This window comes from Pholis gunnellus (assembly GCF_910591455.1).
Source record: "Pholis gunnellus genome assembly, chromosome: 2".
In the NCBI taxonomy this organism is placed as follows: Eukaryota; Metazoa; Chordata; class Actinopteri; order Perciformes; family Pholidae; genus Pholis; species Pholis gunnellus.
In genome coordinates this window covers 6,333,589-6,356,958 of record NC_136536.1, presented here as the reverse complement: position 1 = coordinate 6,356,958, position 23,370 = coordinate 6,333,589, and the positions used below count along the sequence as shown (strand labels likewise).

At 40.9% G+C, this 23,370-nt stretch overlaps 1 protein-coding gene across 1 annotated transcript in view; it reads right to left on the bottom strand.

The window, feature by feature from the left end:
* The window catches only part of LOC306704185 (metabotropic glutamate receptor 4-like), a 117,017-nt gene that overhangs the window by 5,699 nt on the left and 87,948 nt on the right, over positions 1–23,370 (bottom strand). Inside the window, exons 6-8 of the mRNA XM_079170429.1 lie at positions 11,462–11,662; positions 4,744–4,880; positions 2,450–3,385 (exon numbers count right to left, since the gene is read on the bottom strand). Of these exons, the coding sequence (XP_079026555.1) occupies positions 2,450–3,385; positions 4,744–4,880; positions 11,462–11,662 (1,274 nt within the window). The remainder of the gene's footprint in view (positions 1–2,449; positions 3,386–4,743; positions 4,881–11,461; positions 11,663–23,370) is intronic.

Sequence of the window (23,370 nt, the reverse complement as noted above, 5' to 3'; positions counted from 1 at the left end):
AACTATTTTTATTGCCTGTATTTCATGTCACAGAAAAGCAAAGGTGTTAATGATAACAGGAATGCTGTGTCACTGGTTCGCTGGGACACTTGGTAGAAGACAGCCATCATTAATGTTACTAACGCTGTGCTTTGCTTACAATGGATGCACCGAATTAGCAGTTGAACATCGTAATTGGCCGATTTTTGCCTCGTTGACTTCCGTCAGCATATTGGCAAATAAGATGACGTTCACCATTGGCAGTGGCCAATGTTTATGTGTTGTGTAGCATTCACTTTGTACTGGCACCATCATCAAGATGATGATGCAAAAGCTAAAGGGCTCCACCATGTGTTAGAAATATCAGCCTTTCTCCGTTGTGGGATTTTGAAGGTTCATGAGCTCCTGGCTTGTGACATCCCTGCCATCAGCTTTACAACTGATATATCGAGTTAAGATGCTAGCCCTGTGAGCGTGCTCAGCCTCACAGCACAGTGAATTGACAAAGATTTAATAAAAGCTATGTTACACTCCCAGCCCATCGGAGGCATTGGAGAATATGTTTGAAACAGGGAGAATAGACAAATCCAAAGTGCATGCTGTCATGAGCGATAACGCCAGAATTATGGCTAAAAGCTGTGACGGATCGTGGCCTGGTTAGTTTTGGCTGCATGGCAAAAACCCTGCAGCCGGCGATCCACAATGGCTTTCTAAGCCAGCACATGTTTTGGCAATAGGCCGATAATTTGTCAAAGAAATCGACCCGCAAATGACCTCCCATATTTCACCAGACACAGAGGGCATGCGTTACTATTAGTCTTGTGCTTGTCTCTGTGAGTTGGGGTTGTTTTTTGTTGTTTTTTGTTGTTTTTGTTTTGAAGGATGGATCAATGAATAGGATACAATCCATCTGAGGGAAGTAAAGTAAACCGCTTCTCTGAAAACTGTAGAATCCAAAAAGTTTGCAGGACCTAGTATAATCCTGATAGGGTGTAATAGTTTTTGGTTTGCAGTATTACAGATTGTATTATTTCATGGTGTACTTTAATATGACCGTCACCCTCTGTTATATCAACATAACAAGTCCTCGAATTGTGCAAGCGGCGATTGGATTAGATTGAAAACTTAAGATTGAGAATGATTTCTCTGCTCTTCAGTGGTGGAGATACACGTGAAGGTTATTTCTATTTGGCTTTCTGTTTCATTAATGAGTTTTTTTGGCCAGAATCTGAGTGAAGCTGTGTGCATGCTTCACAACCTCACAGCATTAAGGCAACAGCTCTGCCGCCTGTTGATCCTGAAGGGCTTCCACCACATCTACAGAAAACCCAGCGGGCACAGAGGACCTAATGGATTCTGCCACAAGCTTATTCCAAATGTGTTTTGTGTGTTAGTCAACGCTGAATTTTGAGTTGCTGTGCTGTTTATATTGAACACGGCACACAGAGAGCGAAAGGAAACTTCAAAACACCATTCTCCAAATTATTCTCTCTATAATGAAATGTTCCTCCTGCGTTACTTGGCAGGCTGATACTGAAAGCAAGTGAAGATGACTGTTCCCAGTGACATTTTCCAATCATAACTTGCATTATATTTATCAAATATCGTTGTTGGGTTGCAGTATATTTAGTACCAAACAAGTCATTTTTTTCAAACTGAGGAGAACAAAGAGTTTCCATTCCTTTACCAGAACAAAATGTCCATGTACACATTTTCTCCTCTTCATTTTGTGGCTCTATAACATACTCTTTTATGTTGTTGGCAGTATTAAGGATGCTATTAAGTTTATTATGCAGCGCCAAACAGTAGTATTCCCATACCGATGCCTCTATTGCTACCAGTAGTTTGACTTTTCCTCTGTCTGCTTTCTCAATGTACCTCCGTGTTGAGCAACCTCTAAATTAGCACTTGTAAGAGGTTATTTGTGACAAGCAACATCATCAGCCACAGTGATTTCTGTGCTACTTCACAAACCTGTATCGCCTGTTTTGTGTGCGCCTGAAGGTGCGGTGATTGACTACTCGGTATTACCACCCGGTAAAGCTGAATCAAACACGCACAGAAACACAATTACAGAAAACATATCCAAGCAAACTTGAGGTGAATGAATTATCCTCAAGACGGCTCTAAAAGCCTTGTAATCCCCACAGCGGCGCACAAAGCCCATCATCTCATGATGAATAATGGCAGTATCCACAAACACAAGAGGCTGATGCTATACAACAAACATCATTTGAGTGGCCATTTTGCTCACAATGAGGCGCATCGGAAATATAGAAGAACTCCAAATGGAAAAGTGACATCCAACATGCACGAGCGAATTGTATTGACCTGCTGCCACGGCGTTCTTTTTTAGATACAATTGATGAAAGCTAAGTGACAACATTGGCATCTGTGTACCCATTTAAAAGAGCTCATTTGTAAAAAAAAAATGAGGCAAAACTTCCATCACATTTGAAATAATATTTACCTTTTCTGCTGATTGCGAGGTCCCGAAGAAGATGGGGATGAAGGCGAGCCACACGATGCAGGTGGTGTACATGGTGAAGCCGATGGGCTTGGCTTCGTTGAACGTCTCGGGGACCCCCCTGGTCTTGATGGCGTAAACCGTGCAGGTGACCATCAGCAGCATGCTGTAACCCAGCAGGCAGATGAGGGACAGGTCCGATATGTCACATTTCAGGACGCCACGGGCCATTTTGGGATTGGCCGTGCGCTGATCCTCGTAGTCGATGATGGCCTGCGACGGGTCCACGCCAAACCAGATGCACACCCCGAGGAGCTGCAGCGATATCAGGCTGAAGGTGAGGACTAGCTGGGAGGCCGGGGAGATGAACCGAGGGGCGCTGACCGACATCTTGCCCTGCTCAAAAATCCTGTAGATCCGATTGGTCTTGGTGAGCAGCGCCGCGTAGCTTATGCTCATACCCAGGCCCAGGAAAATCCTCCGTAGGGAGCAAATCACCACATCCGGAGCGGAGATCATGAGGAACGTGGTGGCATAGCACAGAAAGATGCCCGTCAGCAGCACGTAGCTCAGCTCTCGACCCGACGCCTTCACGATTGGCGTGTCGTTGTAGCGCATGAAGGTGACGACGACGAACAGAGTGGCCATGATGCCCAGGACAGCGATGAGGACGGGGATCACGGCCCACCCGGAGCTCCACTCCAGCTTCACAATGGGAATGGGGTCGCAGCCGGTGTTGTTCGCGTTAGGCCGCAAATCGAAGCGGCACATCTTGCAGGTGTACGTGTCGGCCTGATACTGGTAACCGTCACAGTTCTCACAGTGCCAACAGCACGGGATTCCCTTCACCGTCTTCTTGCGCTGCCCGGGCCGGCAGGGCTGGCTGCATATAGAGGACGGGACTTCTTGCGTTGCACCAGGCCACTGCATTTCATTGGTCTGGAGGGAAAAAGTATAGAGATATTACCAGTTTATTCCACCACACCAACAATCTTTTACTCGTATATTTCACAGCCCTGAAACCTAAACAAGGTGCATGAATACCGGGCAACTACTCAGTATTATCACATTTTGACCAGCTCACAATAGTAATTAAAGAGTACCTGTAAGGGTCGGTATAGCAAAAACATGAACACCATTTACTACTTATCGTTACACCAGTTACATAATGCATAATGCATGAGGACACATTTCAATTAACACTTGGTAGATTAGTCTACGCACGCACACACACACAGAAGTGCTTGATCGACTGAGCAAACTGTAAATGGGATATTCGCCACATGAAAGCTGCAGTTTTTTTTTTTTTTATCACGGCATCATCGTCTCAACTCATCGAATTATAACTCAACAGGAAACAACTTTGCCGTTTAATTACTTACAAGGAATGATGCACTGACTGCAGGACCTAAAGTAAATCGAGTCTGCGTGCTATTTTAGTCTCAATGCGGTATCATGTGCCTGTGCTGTATTACTGACATTATTTATTTTTCATTAATGCGGTGTGCAGGTGACGCTGCCGTGCAGGTGAAGTCGATCAGTATGCAGCAGAGGCTCAGGACCTCGATGTCTACAGTAATCTTAAACCATACCTTCAGTGTGTGTCTCGCCGGGGGGCTCATGTATAAATGATGCATAACAACAAAAGGACGCATAAACATTGCTCCTCACAAAGTTTGGCATGTAATACAAAGCAATTTTGATGCTAAACACATGCAAAGCTACAGATTCTGTGGTTCATGCATATGTTTATATCGTGAACAAGGAACCGGTGTATTACTGTACCATGTAATGGTGGCAAATGTCAAAATAAGGTTAATGCAAAAAAAAAAAAAAAGGCTTTTTACTTCATTGGAGACCTACTTTTAGGGGCATAATTGTGAGTGGAAGAACGCTCTGTGTTGACCCAAAGCATTTGTTTGCCTGCATGTTTATAAATTCTAATGCCAACCAGGAAGAGGATGATTTATTATTAATAGTATTCCGTCGACTGTTGCCCTATAAAACCCGACATAAGCTAGATGCATTAAGAATTATCTTTTAACAGTGATACGTTATGAGGAGGTGAATAAACGAAGCTCTACTACCTGTAGCGACATTAAAGTTGCTGTAAATGTCACATAAAATGGTTAAGAGGCTGCTTTGGCACCGTTGGAAGAAAATATGCTCAAATGAGAAGGTATATTTTGAGAGAGTTTCGGCTTATTCTGTTAACTGATGAAGGGGAATTCCTCCATTCAATACCTCTCTACAGGAATAAGGGTCACAGCATTCATCCATTATAAAATATCCATTACGTCTAAGTGGAGCTGATCTGTCCAGTGGCCAATGATCTTGTATTCTGTGGCGTTGTTTGTCATCTGGTATTGGTAGATTTCATAGCGACCAGGAGCGTCTCCATTCACGTTGAAGACCACCGGGGTGCCAGCGATTCCTGAGGATGAAAAAAAAAATATATATACAGTATATGTTAGTGTTGTTTTAAGCTGAAGTCCAGTGTTGGACATTACAGTACGAACTCAAGCAGTTCCCACAATGCTGTGAGATGTAATGAGGCTGCAAGGGGACTTCAGGCTAATGCTGTTCTGGTGTTAATGATGGGAGCAAAATAGATGTTGACAGCCATGTTGTCCTGGTCCTTTGAGGAGGGCCGGGGCTGCTGTCTGTTGCTGTTCCCACATCATTTCACACCCCTTCATTCTGCTTATTGCCCCGTTTGCTTGTTATCCACAAGGTCCCCATTCGGAGTGCTAACGAATGACAGCACTGATTTTGATTAGCACTTTGAGGTCTCTTGTCATCCCCTCGCTTCCTGTTGCCGAGCCAACCTACAAAACCCGTCTGCAGCTTCGCAACGTGTTATAAAATCGTGGTGAAAGGGAGCAAAAATTCACAGATTTAGTCACGAGAGCCCACCGCGGAGCTTCTCTGAGCAAAAGCACCATTAATAGCATCCCCTTCTCTGTCTATTTGCTTCTACCATATGTGCTTTCTCTCCCTCAATGCGACCCTCTAACACTCAGCAATTCTCTAACATGTGGGGGGTTGTAAAGGGGAATAAATTCCCTTCGTTAACGTGCAGCTGAAATGTGTTTTGGATTGCTCACAGTTAATATTTGGATGTTGTGTACAGTAAATTCTAGAGCTACACCAAAGGGAGAGGGATGTCCATGATGTCCAGAAACCACCTCAGTGTTTTCCATCATTTGCGAGAGAGTTGTTCATGCTCCACAAGTATTGACTACACTCTCCTCTGTTATACCATTAAAGGGAATTGTTTATTTTAGTGTGTTGTTGCCTTGAGTATAGGTCACACGATATTGATTGTTGTTTGAACTTCTGAGTCAGAGTTGGAAAGTTGCGAGTCAGGCATTGAGACCACATTCATTTTTCTCCCTACTGCAGGTTTCTGTGTGTCAGAGGTCTGATCAGAACCCGTAGGATCTAATTGCATCAGTGTAATCCTGCTGCATTATCTAGAGGGCACGTCTAAGACTGCTAACAGCAGGCGGTCATGTGCAATTATGAAAATTGTTCTTGCCCATCTCAGCAATACAGGGAATTGAGTGGGATGTATGTTACTACTAATTTGATTGCCTTAATCGATTAGTTTCACCTCTTGCAAAAAAAAACCCCATTGTGTGTTTCGTGCAGAGCCAGCAAACATTGACAAACGGCTTGTTTTATTAACCAGGTCCGATTTTTGAGGAAACGCTGCAAAACAAGTGTTTCCTCAAAAATCTCAGCAATAAAAACCAGGTGATTTAGGGGGGAAAAAACACACCATCAGCAGCTGCAGCTCTGCCCAAATGCACCAAAAATGGAATGGTCACAGTAACACATTTTAGTTAATTAAAATCTAAAGTGGGTAAACTGGGTTAAAAAAATGTGTGTAAAATTCAGTTTATACTTTGAGAGCTAAACTAACACAACTGTACTGTCTGTAGGGACTGTATTGTTACAACCATGCAATTATAAATAAGATGAGAACAACTGAACATATAAATATGATTCACATTTACTCATTGGAGTTGTGACTGGCTGTGAACTGGTGGTGTTAACGGACCGCTGCCGATCCGTGACCCGTACGGATCCCCCGCTCACGGTTCGGCACGCATGTGAACCGCAGATTAATTACACCGTTTAACTTTAATCATCACAGTGTGAAATAAAGTTTTACTGACGATCGTGATCCGCCAATATTCTGTAAAATATTCAATCAGGACATCGGCGTTCATGCTTTGCCAGTGCGCGACCTCTGATAATGTTACATTGTAGACAATCACTCTGTTTAAAATGACAGAGCTAACGGTAACAACACCGCTAACAGCTAACGAAGGAAGGGTTCCTTCAGTTACATCATGATGCGTTCAGGCTCTGTTTAGTAAATCTCATTAAATATAGTGTTGGTGAGAACCTTGAATGAATCTTGTTTGAAAGAGATGTTTTTACAACAACGTCAATAGATATTAGAGATGAATTATGACTATGTTTACATTAGCTCTAAGAAGTGTATAAAAAGCCTGAACAGTGATCTCTAAAAGTTATATTTGCTCCTTTTTTTCTTTTGTACTGAACCGAACTGGTGAACTGATCACTTTTTTTCAAATTTGCTCAAAATCTTCCCGACCACGACTAGTGTGCTAGTTGAAATTCCAAACCTCCTGATGTTTACTCTCCATTTTAAAGCTGGTCTATTGAAGGAGACTCAGTTAAAGCTCTACTCAGCCTCTCTCAAGAATTGATAATGCGTTCAAAACAAAACAGTAATTTCCGGTATGTCACGTTTGCAGTTTTAAAAAGAATTACCCTTCCACTCCATTAAAAGCCATTAGCCAAAGTCACGAGAAATCAAATGTGTTTACACATGTTGCATGAAAACTAATCAAAATAAGATGCAGATTCTGCCGTTGCACTTTAAAAGCACAGAGGTGGTTCCAGTGAATTTTGGTGAAGGCATTTGCTGCAAACCTAACAATACGAGTGAAAGAAAACAGAATTACCACGCTTTCCTCCTAAATGCAAAGCTTTGATTTAGAAATACAAAGAATCAGAGCCGTCGGAGACTGTAATTTATTTCTATTGTAAATGGAAGCCGGGTCTTACATGGTTATTAGGCGTTTAATTGGCCAGAGTTAAGGACCGATCGTGGGGTTGATTATCTTTTCAGCGTTCCCTCTCTAATGACACTGACCTCAGGAACAATTTAGTCTCTCAAACTGTATCCTCACAAGTTTCTGCACTGCTTAATATTCCTACTACCCTGGACAGGCAAGATCCTTTACTAAGCTGCATCTAAAAGACAAAGTAAACCCGATGTTACAGCCAACTTAATCACAACACTTGTAACACGGCTTCACTATCGGGTTTACGTCTTACGAGGTTACTCCATAAAACAAAATGTCCTCAGGATAACTAGCGTTGAGGACCACTGAATACATTTCTGAATACTTCATCTACAGTATCTACAGCGCTTGGTTTTCCTCTTTCCTTAAGTCAGCGTGGACGTCTGTCGAGAACTCCCAGAATACTCTGGGGTCATGTGAACATTCCTGTTGTTTTGCTCCGAACCTTTTTAAATCCTCTGTGCCGAAAGACTGTTTAAACGCAAGGAAACATTCCGGTAATGTGCAGCATTGATTTTCGAGCCATCCCTGTAGCAACCCCAACGACTTCAGTGCCGACAAGCCATCCAGTAATACAATACCAAGAATAAAGGAATGCATAAAGAATTGCAGTTTCATTCCATATCACAAGTCCTGCTGAACAGCACTTCAGATTAAAGCTTTACTCCAGTGCTGGGAGAAAAAGATCTATCTTCCAAATATGACTTCAGGATACAACTGTAAACAATTTCATCTTCTTTTTTTTATTCTTCAAAAACGAGGACTGACCTGCTTACATAATAATAAGCACGCTCGGTGCAGGTAAACAATGTTTTGACTTTGAAGATGGGGCCTACAGTAAAACACTGCTGAGCGCTGCAAAGCTTCCTTTCAATATCCATTAGGGTTAAAAAGTAACTGCTGCAAACACAAGTGTCAAGTTAACCTTTATCATCCCCAACAATAAAGGTTACGTTGACTACATTAATACAAATACAAGAATCCTCCATACTACTACTACATTCATATCCATGTTTGCGTTGTCCCTTCATTACTTTGTGTCTACTTTAAAAGTCTCTTACATAAAACCAAACCACATCTGAGGAAGTAAATGCCAAATCGTCAATGTTTTTGTCCATTTTCTGCAATATAACCTCAATTTATTTACCAACGAAACGGATCCCTGTTGCTGCCACCCGTCTCTCTCTCTCTGCCCTTTGTGCCTTCATGAAACAACAATATTATCATTCAAATTACTGCCTTTCCATTTGTAATTCTTGAAAAATGGAATGGGGAACTTGGAGCAGCGAGGATGGAGACGTTGAATAAAGTAAACTCCACATCCTCCCTCCCACCTCAACCTATAGATATGCATTTCCTATCACATTAAACACATAAACTTGCCTTGCCTTAAAGACATGATGTACAAAATAGGTCAAAACAAACTCAAATCCAACGAGTCATCCAAACCAGGCAACAAAATACATAGTTTGTCACCCATTTATAAAACTATAAAACGCTTCGGTCAGCAGGCCAATGCTGTCTGACAATACTGTTCATATACATGTGGTTATTAAGACCACTGTGGTTCATGTTTGGTTCGGTTTAGGCTCTCAAAGACTAGCTGGTTAAGATTAAGGCACCTTATTGTGGTTAAGAGAAGCAATAGTTGACTGTTGGTTGACTTTGACAATGATAGTTGAGATAGTTTAGGTTATATTATCCTTTCACCAAAAAGGATTGAGCCCTGACTAACGAGTAAGAACTAGTGCATGACATCATCTCTTGCTTCCAGCTGTCTTTCTCTCAGCCCAGCTGCAAACTGAGCTCTGGATTCTGCAGCAGTGGGAAAGCGTTTTGCTTCGTCCTGAAGTTCCTATTTATTTTTCTCATCTACATCAAATTATTCTTGTCCTGCACTTTCAGAGGCGTGACCGCCCCTCACCCTGAAGATACCACCCAGTAATTATCACACAAATAAATGTTCCTGTACTGTATAATCATCTGTGAGGGTGGCGCAGGTTTGCTCGCATTGCATTCTGCTTGATTGCATAAACACTTTGACCCTCTATTCATCCGATGTATAATTAGCTCAAGTTGTTCTAACCACTAACGCTGATCTAAGTTGGAACCCGCTCAGCGTACATTTCTGTTATTTCCTCACAAGCCAGCAGGTCAAACTTCTGCACATGCTGCTGTCATGACCTCCTTTAAATATGCATCCGTGCTTCTACCTGTAAGCCTATAATTCATTTTTCAAAGTTTCAAAGTGCATCTGTCTTGTTGCTATGTTATAGTGCTACATTTGTATAATTATGCGTTATGTGTGGAGACTGTTAATTAACGTCCTCTGAATGTCACTTTCTACATTCTTGAGCTGAATGTTTGAGTGTTCATCCTCTTCAAGATTTCCAAAAGCAGTCATCAAAGATTAATAGCACAAGACAAAACACTGTGTCTCAAACAATTAAACCAACGAAGCTATCCCTGCACAAAATCCACGAAATGTATATGTGCAGAGGAGACTTTTGTCTTATGTAAATTATTCAGGCACTATCCACACATGCAGAAATAGATCAAGTGTAGTTGAGTCAGTCTTTGCTCTGTATTTAAACGTTGTAGTTGTTCTTACCCAGGACGACTGGCGACAAACGGTGCAGAATAAGGTGCAGCTTTAGCTCTAAAATGTGGAATTTTAAGATTGGCGCTATAACACTATCGTGCTAGAAATGTTTTTTTTCATTATTTATTGCTGAACAACAGCAGTTACAGATGGTGTACGAGGCCTCTCCACTTGGCCTCAGTGGAACACTTACATTTAAGTTTTACAGAAAGCCGAAGTGACACAGGAACTTCTGTTACAGAAATAAGAAAACCTCATTTGAAATCACATTGAGATTTATAAAAACAGAATCAAATACCAAAATAAAGTCAGCCCTGGTACATAAACTTACTCCACAGTATGTTGTGCAGTTCACGGCACATGTATAATAGTCTTTTAGAAAAAAAACCTGATCTAATATTAATTAATATTGTTGTTTATAGCTGCATTAAAAGAACACTATTTCCCATAAGCCCTAGACCGCTGCAGGTTAAGCAAAGGGCTAATGATAAGAGCAGGATTGAGAGGACGTTTGAGAATTGCCTCAAACCTAGTCTGGCGTGTCTGTACAGCAATTTGTAGTTGCATATCGGCCGACAAATCCACTGCTACGATGCATCTGCTATTGACTGATATCCTGGCCTGGCTGATTTAAGGGTCTAGCTCTAGGAGTGGATGCCTATTTGTCTTCCAATGTGTAAAGTAAATATCCAGGAAGTTGTTTTTTTAAAGGAAGGAAGACAAACTCGATGAGGGACTGCAGTAATTTACAGTAGTGGAACAGAGACTAGACAGGCGTTAATGTCAAAACTTCTCTCCAGTTGATGTTAGTGTGTGTGTGACCTTAGTGTTCATAAGTCTATTTAACGATTTGAGATGACAGACCACTGAATTGGTCAGGATTCAAGTCTACATAGGGCCGCCACTGGAAAACTCCCGATGCCTGTTTGAGATGTTGCTCTCGTTTTATGTACAATTTTAACTCGGCAGCCAGCGCACTTCGAGCAGAAGATCTCTTGCGTGGGCAATTCAACGCTGACAAGATAAGGCGGGAAATCTCACTAAGCACAGTTCCTGCACATCATCCGCTGTGATAAAGACCCGCTGTTCTGCTGCTGACTGTCAACCCTCCTACGGATCTCTGCCTCTTCTACGTGCTCGCAGTAATTTGCATTCAGTAGCCTGATAATTGGAAGCCACTGTTTATGAGCATGTTGGTGAACCCAAAAACATACACGTTACGCAATACACACAAGGTAGAACAGCTTTGCACATGAGCCCGCCTTCGGTGGAATCAGGAGTACACACCTGTGAAGTTGACATGGCGGATGTACTTGAGCAGCAGCGTGCCGTTGATGGTCTCCATCTTGGGGCAGAGGCCGACTTTTCCAGGGCAGAGGTCTTTGTGCATGTTATGCAGAGCGTGAGCCATGGCGTAAACCGCGTCGATCACAAACTGAACCTTCCCCTCCTGTTCGTAGGACGAGTCTTTGCCGATCCGCTCGTGGTCTAAAAGGAAACGGCAACACAGAAATTTGCTCTTGAAAATGAGTCTATACATGAGACTTACTTGAATTCATAAATACTGCAAAATGTCTTAACACAGATTAAGTTTAACGTACATGCATTATGTTCCCATGCTGTGATGTACTGGCTGAGTCAAGACTAGAATATTTCATATGACTGACACAATATTCAGAACATAAAAGCTTCTCCATCATCAGTCAAAAATGCAAAACTGAACATTGGTAACTAGATGTGTAAAATCCTCCAAATGACAGCCTTCCAAGAGGCTTGATTATTCAATTGTGAACCCATCATTTTTTCACTAGATTGCATTTCTTTAGAGATTGGAGTTGAATTGCTTGTAGATTATATGCTATTTCTTTTTTTAAATTAATCACAGAATCTCCACATGCATGTATAGCAGGAGCTGTCTGCCCCGCACGCACTGAATGCACCACGTCAACGTCGCTTTCATTAATTTTGAAAGGAAATGCAACGTTTTACTGCGAATCCCCACTAGACGTCTCTGCCCGACTGACTGGACAGCAGCTCGCTGACCTGCCTTCACCAGGCTGACTGACGGCAAACATTGACTGAACCAAAATAGTTCTCTTGTCGGCTCCGTGGTATTGATTACTGATTTTATTTCCCCTCCAAACGTAGCGGGTGAGTGGAATCTGCCTGGAAGACTGGAAGCCTTTATCGATCAATAGAGATACGGTTAATACGTTCAAAATATTATACAGCAGGATATTTGTGTGCTTCACTAAACTCGCAAAAAAACGCAGGTGCACATATATGAAAACATTTTTTATGTAAAATAATCAGCCAGTGCCGATTGATACATTTGATATAATGAAAGTGTTTTGATTCAGTGGGACTTTGTAAAGCTGAACAAGAAATAATTCAACAACTGTAATGATGGCGTAATAATTTTATGTTGTGACAGGAATACATAGAAAGAAGTTCAGCACGAAACACCGATGTTTTTTTTTTGGAAACGAATATTCAAATGTCATTTTTGACCAAATGTGCAACCTCCCTCATAAAGGTCTGTTCATCGTCGACAAGAGCCACTCTAGATTATTCAACAAGACTATTTTGGTGCACGCTCTCGTGTCTTGTTTATATGATCTCTTTGTGTTTGTCCCCTTAAAGGCGAGGCCACCTCACATCCATTAATCAAGAGAGCAGAGTGTGATGGAGTAGAGACGGGGGAAGACACAGCAAGACGGGCCGAATCATTCTTCGGCATTAACGTAATTAGTAATGACAGGTGTATATTAATCATAGCTGCGGTTGCTCTAATGCTTTGAAAATGTGTTAACCGCCAAGCAAGTTTTCAATTAGCAGCGTAATGCTTTTTGATAGCCAGTGCCCTGCCAGATGGGTTGAGTGGCAGCAGGACACCGTGACTGCTTCAAGAAACGGAAAGAACTGACAGAAACCAACCGGCAAGATTGGAAAAGTTTCAACCTTTTTTAAAAGGTAGCTTGAGTAGAAATACAGCCCTCTCAGACACGCACCTCTTTAGGTTTATCTGATGGCAAATGAACATGTCGGTCACATGGCTGAAAAAAGCACTGTGCATGTTCAGACTTATAACCACAGTAATAATCTGTCCAATTTTAATTCCAACTGCATATATGAATAAATCAATATACAGCAAAGCACAAAAAGGTCATAGGATTAAAAGGAAAGGTCCCATCTTAACTTGTAAAGTGTCAGGCAGTAAACCTCACTTTCTAATAACTTCATATTCAAATGTGTTTATCATTATCAAAATAAATCGGTAGATTCACTTTGCAGCCTGTGAGAGAAAAGACAAGTCTTCTTCTTTAATTAACATGATGATATTTTTTAACTCTCAGCTGTTCTCTCACTCTCACTTGCAACTGGTAACAAATATGTCACAAGCACTGTGGCTCTTTAAGGAAATGTGCTGCCATGTCTGAATGAAGCTGTGAGGAACAATAACACAAAAAGAAACGTCTGAATCTCTGAATGAAAAAAGTTTTCACTTTTACAGAAAGATAACATATTCCTTGTCTGAAAAAGGCTTTTTACAGAAATCGGTCAACAGAGAGAACGACTGAGGTATAAATGTCGTTTATGACCTGATTTTGTAAAGCTCCTTGCGTCAACTCATATATTTAACTTTTTTTTTCATTAATTGATTCTTAAAGGACTTTACGCAAAGGGGGAGTTCTTTTTTTGTACGATTAATTCATTTGTACGTCAAACTGTTTTTGTCATGAGAACTTTGACAGATATTACGTCACAAATAATGGACCAATCACGCTTTGCGGGACGGACATATTCAAAATATACACTCGTACTGTACAACAACACGGATTCTCTGTGGTCTGAACCAAGGCGGGAAACTTTATTACTCCTTTCAACATTGACAAAGGCAACCATAGAGGACTCAAATTTACTCAGACAATTTCGGTAAAAGTAAACTCAATGAAATATCTCGCATTAGCTCGGGGCTACACAACGATTTACCTCAGACAGACCTGTGGGAATCCATTCAAATCAGTTATTGAACAAGTGCTGCAACTTTTGCATATTGGCATCGCTGCCAGAATGAATAGTTTCGATGCGAAGTATTAGCAGTCAAGTATTTCATATTCTCGTGTCATTTATTCGTCCCACCCCTGGTGTGTAAAGTCCTCAAAGCTCAACATTTTTTAAAAAGGAAGATAATTATGAGAACAAGTACAGAAGTTTTACTCATTGTTATTTCCCTGAATGTGATGGAAACGTAATTTGAGAGACACTTAGCAAAGTTTTAAAAGCAGTTGTCTGACAAAGCTTTGCCAACAAATCCCCTTTGGAAATACGACATATTTTGTAGTCAGAAACAGGGACGACGACGACAAGTGATCGTTGAAGTGACAGATAACATTTGACACTTTTTCGCTCTTTGTGAAAATGTCTTAAGAGCTTATTGCTGTCAATCCAAAACCACTGACACCCTCTTGTACGGGTTCATTTGTCTCAGTGCAGGAGATGCTCTGTGTCAGTCACTTTTCCTGTGCTTTGAAGGTTGAAGCTTTTTAAGGACGATTAAATCCCCCTGATTTCGATCTCTACTCAGCTTGAGGGGGGAAAAAAACTTTTGGAAGTAATGGAGCAATTTGTATTACAGCAACTAATTGTATCTGTATCATCAAAGAATGATTTGAAAGAGTAATTCGAAATAATAGCGTATGTAACACATCGTGTGGAAAAGTGAAAAGAGTGACCATAATCAATTTGCTGTGCTAATAAGGGTGCTCTAGTGAGAATTGGCCACACTATGCTTTTACAGGCTTTTATTATTACTGAAATGTTATTGTTCTGTAACAAGTACGTAAAGGAGCAGAACTTGAGTCATTTGTGCTGTTGCTATGTGGAACTTTCTGAAAGTCCTTGTTATTCATGACACCGGTGGCCGTTAAGTGAACTGCAATCAACATCCTGTTGCTAGCGTGTCTGCTCGCACTCTGTACGCACGATTGAGACATTACATTACAATCATGTATCATATTTGGAATAACTTTGATATCTGTAATGGTCCTTTATTTTATTTGGATCACAGGCTCCATGAAACTAACAAGCTTGCCGTTTGCAAGTTATTTTATTAGCTAACGTTACAAAGCACCCAACACCAGATCCATGCTGCATAGCTAAGTTACGGCTAGCTGGCTAACCTTAGCTTCATAACGTTAGCTGATAACGGAATTTGTTAATGGCATGCTAATCAATTAGCCAACCACATCTTTGGATTTACCTGGCAAAGCCATTCCAATTCCTTTACATATAAATCAGTCCACAGGCTGTTACAGGCCACCGAGAAAGTCTGTGAAGGTCTCAGTGTTTAAATGACATTACAGTCCTTTCACACATTGGCAGAACAAAGATACAAAATACATGTAAACCGTTTCATATAGTATCTTTAAGGTTAGCTCAACAAATGCTTGGCCCTTCCACTCTCTCATTCACAGGTTTGTGGCAAGACAAGCCCAACACAAGACGCTGTTAACAGTGCGTCATGATCAGATAAAAAGCGACATGCAGCGGTTGATAAAGTGAAATCAGGTTTTGTTTGCACGACTTGTAAGATGTCTGTGGCAGCCATTTCTTATCTCAACAGACACTTCATTCAAAACAAGTGCCAGCTTTCAACAGATGAATAGTTTTTTTGTCTTGTTGTTATTATCTATGTGCTCCCCCAGTATTTGCTCGCTAAGAAAAGGCAATTTAACATCAGTGACAAGACTCTGAATGTTTAAGCAGCTTGAATATCCCCAGTTATTCTGTAAATGTGTGCTACAGGCAACGTGAAGCATGGATAGACAGTCTGTCTCCTTCCGTGGCTGTCACAGCCTCTCTCATTTTAATGTGTTACTCTCTGTCTCTTTGAAACACTCTTTCTCTCTCGTTTACTCAAAGATTTAGACATTTGGCCCATTAATGGCAAGATGCCTCAGAGGCTCAGATAACAGCCAAAAGATTCTGTATACAGTTTGCATGTTTAGGTTTCCTTCAGGTTTCCATCACTGTCCAAAGACATGCAGGTCAGTAGGAACAGTGGTTCCCAACTCTTTTTTTGGCTTTTGGCCCGTTAAAATGTAGCAATATGGCAGCAATATGTGCTTGTGATCCCTAGTTTATGACCTCATAAAATGTTGGATGTGAAGGACTTTTATGGTGAAAGTATCCAGTAATTCAACGAAAAAAAGAAAATAACACAACTACTAAAAGTCACACATATTTGTGTGCAACAGAAATGTTGTTTTTTTCCTTTCTGATCCTTTTAATCATAGTGTGACCCCATAGATCTCAGTTTGAGAGCCACGGAATTAGACTGAAGATTGTAATCTGTATGTGAAGTCCGTATATGGGTGTTTTACCAAAGCTTTTTTTCCCACCTGCTCTATTATAAAGTGCAGTATTTCAGTGGAGATCAGGGGTGGAATAGAGTGAAGAAAAGGAGGAATAATCGAGAAAAATTCAAGGCCATTTGTGACAATTTCTGCTTTAGGCCCTTTTCACAGACATTTTGACTCGTAATAGTGGGAAAAGCCCAGGTGTTACGAATATCACAAAAGATGGCTCCGTTCCATTCGGAGTGACGGTGAGACAGCATGCACAGTAATATAAAAATGAAATTCACAGAGAGAGGAGCCACCGGGAAGCTCCATGCGTAAATTGAATGGCAGCAGGGATTTTCTTTTGTTTTTTTTACTCTCGACACAACCTGCCAGGAGAGGAAAGAAAACTTTTTCTATCAGCTGTACATCTGACTCAGATTTCTTACTGACTGACTGAGTGAAGTGTTAGAGGCGACTGACTCTCGTAAAGAAAAGGAAGTTCTCCATTGACACTCTGTCTCTCTCTATGTGTGTAAGTGCTTATGCATGCATTATGTGTGAGAGAGATGAATATTGGCACAAAGGGAGTGATTGTTGATGCATTATTGTTTGCAAGCTGCTCATTGTATTTAAGCGTTGATGATGTCCGTGCAGGTTGGACGGGGCAATAGTTGAGTCGTGATGGTGCTTGGTGGGTAGGGGCCCTTAGGCTCATTGTACTCTCATGTGGCCTTGGCCTTCATAGTTACATTTTATTGCATACCCAAAGCAAAATATCCACAGGTACAGCTGTGACAGTGATGATGAACCTACAGAGAACTGACTGTAATGTTAGCTCGAGGCTCGTCATCTGTGTTATTGCCATGCTTTTGTCGAGTCTTAGTCTCTGTGTCCTTCGCATGATCACAGCGAGGTCACAGCCAATAATTAAGAAAACGTTCTGGGTGGAAGTACTGTACCACGGAGCGGCTTCTAATTACATGCATGAATATTTTGACTGACGTCGTCAAGGAAGGCAGAACAATGAAGAAAAACCCATATCAGGCAGAATTGTTCTTACAGATAGATTATTTTTATACACCTTTTAAATAGGTCTGGAGGGGATCTTTTAAAGGAGTTTGGTTACGCACACCATTCCACCAACACACTGGTCCACAAGACCACGCTTTCCGTGCCGGGATCCAATAAGGTTGAGCCCCTGTAGTCTATGTTATTTAAACTATGTCGCAGGTCGAGCAGTCATTTTTAGGCTTTTTCATGCTGAATGAATTACTTTCAGGAAAATAACGAGCATATCTCTGGTTAACACAGAGTTCAAAGTGGTGCTTTTGTGTGATTGGTGGTGGAGAAGCTCGGTTTTACAAAGCTGTTAGTTAAATTAAATCAACTGATCGCCAAAATCGTATTGAGTGTCTTTGGTCGAGGACAGCCCTATTACATTGTCTAAACATAATCCTATAATGTAGTCTTTTACCTATATTTCTGAAAGGTGTCTAATTTGTTTGCACTGTCTGTTGAAATATGACTGTAAATCTTTTTGATCTTACAGTCGTCATGCTTTAATACATCTTTAATAATGTAGTGCCTTTGATATTTAGTTTTAGCAGATATCATCCTTCCTCAAAACCTGAAGAACTACCAGAACACATCCACATCCAGACACATGCTGCGTGTTCAGACTCGAGTCTAGAATTGCGGCTCCATTGTCTGATGGATGGAAACAGACAAACAGTAACTGGATGTGGAGATGTGCTGCGCCAAGGTTAGTCAGCAGTGCAAAACGAGCATTGACGTAAATGAGAATCAAACCTTGCAATAGTGTGTTTTGTGAGGGCTCCAGGAGTTTTCTTCAAGGCAAACCTTGAGATTCTGAAAGAACACAATGATCTAGAAGGCTCCAGGTCACACTGAATGCCCTTGCTCGATATTTTCTTTTAAATGAAGGCAAATTGTTTTTCTTGCGACCTTTTCGTTCAAAGAAGCAGGAAACTAGAATGTCAATTCTTTTGAAATCTTTGTGATGCCTAGAATTTTAGTCTATAGTGTTCACTATTAAATATATATTGATACATTTTTTTAATTAAGTTAAAAACTATTCTAATAAATGAAAAAATCCTTTGTAAACCAAATGTTTATGTTTCCACCTTTTTCAAATTTTAGGATTTGCTACCTTTGCTTTTGTTACATTTAAGTGTTTTGGCCAGTTGTCTGGACAAAAGAAGCCATTTGAAGCCCTCACCTGGTGAATGGTGTGAAAGGCTGCAAGAGCTTAAAACAGTACATATGAGTGGGATAGCACTTTTTAGCAACAAATAACATTACCTTGATGACTCCAAAACATGTCATGTACAATGCAGGTTTTAATTTGATGGTTTCTACCCCGTGATTTGAACGTCTTCCAGGCTCTTCTCCTTTCAAACGAGAGGTAATTGTAAACCAGGTATGTAATACAGCCCATGATTTCATGACTTTTTTATGTATAATCTTAAATCCTTGTAGTGTTTCTGTGTACATTTCATTAGCAATTGAATACCCATGTGCCCTCCTCTTTATTTGCCTTTTTTCTCCGTGTGTAACGTCACAAAGCTGAGTGGTGGGCATTTCCTTCAGGCACTCGACAGCTCTAAACCCCCGAACACACTCCGCAGGAACGTGCCTCCAAGTCTGTGAGTCCTGAAGTGTGGACATTGGGAATCGGGCCAAACTTGGGTTGACAGCCATTACAAGCCCCTCCCATCTTCTTGTTCTAATTAAGGGCATCATCTCCCAAGGGACAGAAATAGATGCAGTGCTTGCCATCATAGCCTCCAAACACACGGCCGGTCAGATGAAGCGGACTCATTGTTGCAGCAGTAAGCTATGGATCGCGAATGAGGAATCATCTAAACTAAGACATTGAGTGTAAAAAAAAAGGACATCTTTTCCCCAGTAATATCATACAGGGTGATGATTCTAAACCACTGCAAGTCAATCGTAATAACCGCAGTGAAGAGAACATCTCTCTTTGTTGTTGTCTGCCATCTCTTTTACTTGAACCTTGATATTTGTGTCGCATCTTACAAGAATCAAATAGGTGAGAGAACATTGCTTAGCAGCACTTGTTGTCCTTGATGTTTTCAGTGAGCAATGGACAGCAGACAATTGAGCAGGCATGCAGGCACATACCCGTGTCTGGTAGCCTGGATGACTCATGTCTGCAGGGATGCAGAGCAACAGAGTGACTCGAGCCAGTTTGATCCGTTCAAATTTTGAACCTCACTGTGTGTGCTGGAATGACGCGAACATGAGGCAGTGCACCTGCAGAGGCTTTTGTTGTTGCCAACACCCCTGTCAGAAAACTCTAATGATGGGAAATGCTGCATGAAATGGCTGCATGGATGAAATGCTGCATGAAATGCGACATGAAATGGCTGGACTGTTTGCAAATTGATTTACTCTCTCTCTCTGTCTTTCCAGCATGTTTCATGTTTTACAATACAAAAAGTAAATCACTTAACAATTTCCTCTCCTGCTTTCATGTCGTATCATTTTCAACCTGGTAGATTTGAGGAGTTTGAGTATTTATGCTTGATGTATCAGCCCTGTTCATGTCTGACAAATGCAACTGTCATGGAGAATCTCACGCCACGATCCAGTGCAACATTTTTCTATTGTTACCACTTTGTCGTATCAGCCAGTTCTCGTTCGTGTTGCCTCGTATTTTATGGTTCAGCAGCGTGAAATAGTGTGATGTACAGCGAGTGCTCTGAGCAGATCAGATCAGCAAACTTCAGAATTATTGGATTCTACACGGCAAACAGTTCACATTTGAACCAGGGAGAAAGTCAAACTTCTGTTTGTATTTTCTGTGAACCTCACATGTTTAATTAACCAGGAGTTTCTGGGATTCCGCTCATTCTTCTGTAGAAACCGACAGAAGCAGAAAGGTTTTAAAAGAATGGAGGGCAAACTGGCTGTGCAATTCTATAAGCTTGATAGCACAGTTTTCAAATTTGAAATGTAGAGATCTAGAAAAAATAAAACTAAACCCCTCCCCCTAACAACGATTGTCCAGTCACAGCTTAGCAACCATAACCAGGAGCATGTTAAGCTTGTGATTTCTCCACATTCTGAAGCCGTGTACATCGGGGCTCTAGTAAGAGTGATGTTTTTCATTTCACTGTTTGAGGCGGTTGGACATTGAGCTCACACTTCAGCTCCTCTCCAATATAGCGCTACATTTGCCAAACTCATTGGTTAGTCCTCATCCTGAAAGAGCATTTTCTGCCATGTGACAATAACCATGAAAACCCTGTTTGGAAATATCAACAAGTTTGTAAGCGAAGCAGCCAAATGTTTGTTTTTTAAACACTGCAGTGCAAGGACAGGGCTGTTTGTTTCTTAGCGTGTCTAAGCACACACAGTGGTGCTGACAGTTGACCAATTTTCCAGTCATGGAAAAGTCATGGAAAATGTGAGAACTGGTCAAATGGAAGGACAAGAAAATCTTGTGTTGTCCACGAAAATTATTCGAACATTGACTTTTTTTCCCTTTAGCTCAGAATGAACTACTAGGTTATCTAACATGCTGTAGCTCCATAAAAACGATAACATTGTTATCAGAAAGAGCCTAGTTATGTTCAGGATCATTTTAATGTTCCAATGGTTTATATAATAAATAATGTTTATGGACAAGAGTACTTTGAATAGGCTGTTAAATCATGGAATTGCTTTTGTTGCCTAGGTTGGAGTTATAATGTTGTGGCCGTCTTGCAGGTAGCAACCTTTGGTTTCCGAAAAGTGAACCCAATGCCGTAGAAGTTTCTTGAACTTGCATTCCTTCAAATGGCCAATAGGGGGCGACTCCTCTGGTTACAAAGAAAAGTCTGTATGAAAATGACCCTACTTCTCAATAAACATCTTAAACATGAGTTTATGGTCTCAATCACTAGTTTTTAAGTCTTCTTCAATACAGCATGAAGTTCATTTACTTTGGTCCCATTTAGAATAAAATCGTCAGTATATGCTTCAGGGCTTGGCTACCTTTTAAACCATTCACAGTAATCGTTCAGTGTGTAACCTTTTTGGTCGCCTACAATGTTTTATTCAGGATGCCAGTGTAATATTAGCCACCCTCTTGTGTTACTTCTGGTTGCCAAAAACCAAGTTGGCAAAAAATGCCAAACTAGAGGCTTCAAAACGGCAGTCCACGAACCAATTTGTGACGTCTTGAGTCCACTTCTCATACACAGTCTATAGTTCATGCTACAGATCCTCTGTGTTAGTATTATATTACCATCATAAAGTGTAGGTGCAACGTAACCCTCGGCTACACAAGGTAGAACAAAAGCTGTCTGTATGTTGTCAAACTATTTTGCTTAGTTTGACGAGTATCTTAAAAGTTGGCAAATTCTTATGCTGACTAAGACAAAGCAGCCCCTCCTCCATCTACCAGCGTACCTGCAGGCAGTGATTCACGGCAGCAGAGGACAGGAGGAAGAACTGATGTTTGTGTTCTTCATTCTTTATGAACTCAGTCAGATACACTTGAATGTGTCAGCCCTGGGAAATGACCTGTTACTACCATGCTGTTATGCTTCATAAATAAGTTGCTTGCACTGTGCACTTAAAAGCTTCATGACCACACAAATATAATAATTACCTGCCCATCTGATCGTGTTAGTACTTTTATTTATTTATTTGTGATCCCTGGTGGTTGATTACAGCTCTACACCGATTTTTCAAGAGAGGAATTTACTCGTTCCTACTTGTTAAATATACTGTTGAAAAACTCGATGTATAATGTGTGATCTATACAATTCAGTATTATAGTAGGTAAAAAAAAAAGAGCATGAGTGGGGACAGGAAATGATGGTGCTTACAAAGGGAACAAGGGGAGGCTAGTGATAGTACTTGCGAAAAGCTCTTGAGTGAAATGATTGTACCTCTTGTATAAAAAAGACTGTGCCCTGGAGGCTACTCAGAGGAAGAAAAGGGGCCTGCAGCAATTAGGGCCAAGAGCAGCCACCATGACAACTGATAAATAAAGAAATTATTCAAGATTATGTATTCTCCTGAAACCTGCAAATGTAGATTGTTGGAAGCATATCTCTCACGCTGTTGTTTTGAGAGGCGGCAATTAAATCTGTAGTTAATTATCTAGCTTTGCCCATTCATGTGTTGTTCCACTTTAGTTTGTGTGCTGTGGTGTTTGGTGACATGTTGAGGGTGCAGTGTCCAACATTAGTCGGATCAGAAAGACACATCCAATAGTTCTAATCAAAACAACAAAATAAAAGTCATTTCAGGACAAAACGTCTACAACACTACACAATGTATTAAATAGTTTCTTCTCTAATTTTTTATTTTTAAATTCTTTTTTTTCAGATTTGTAGTTTTGGACGTTTCCAGCTAACTTTCGCCCCTATTAGTATTGTAAGATGTATTATCTTGCCCTTATTTACACATCGTTTTCTCTTTTTGACCTTTGGATAGTTGGCGGCTCCATAAAGGAATGTGCTGCAGTGTTTTGTGTTGCATAACATTGTCACAATTATTTGTTTACAATCCTTTCCTCTTCTTTATATATATGATACCTGATGAAAGTCAGAAGCGTCATTGATTAATATTCCAGCAGTAGAGACGGTGTGTGGGAGTTTTTTCTCATTTGTATTCATATTTCTACCCTCTTGGAGATTGATGGCAACCTCTCCTTAACACTATCACACTGGTTAATGCTGTTCTGGACCAAAGGAATTCTTAGTGGACGAACGCTCATACGATGTCATACCAGTTGATTTTATTGACAGATCTGTAAAACTGAGTTTCTCTGCAAAGAATCACACAAAAGCACCGCCTTAAATCTGGTGT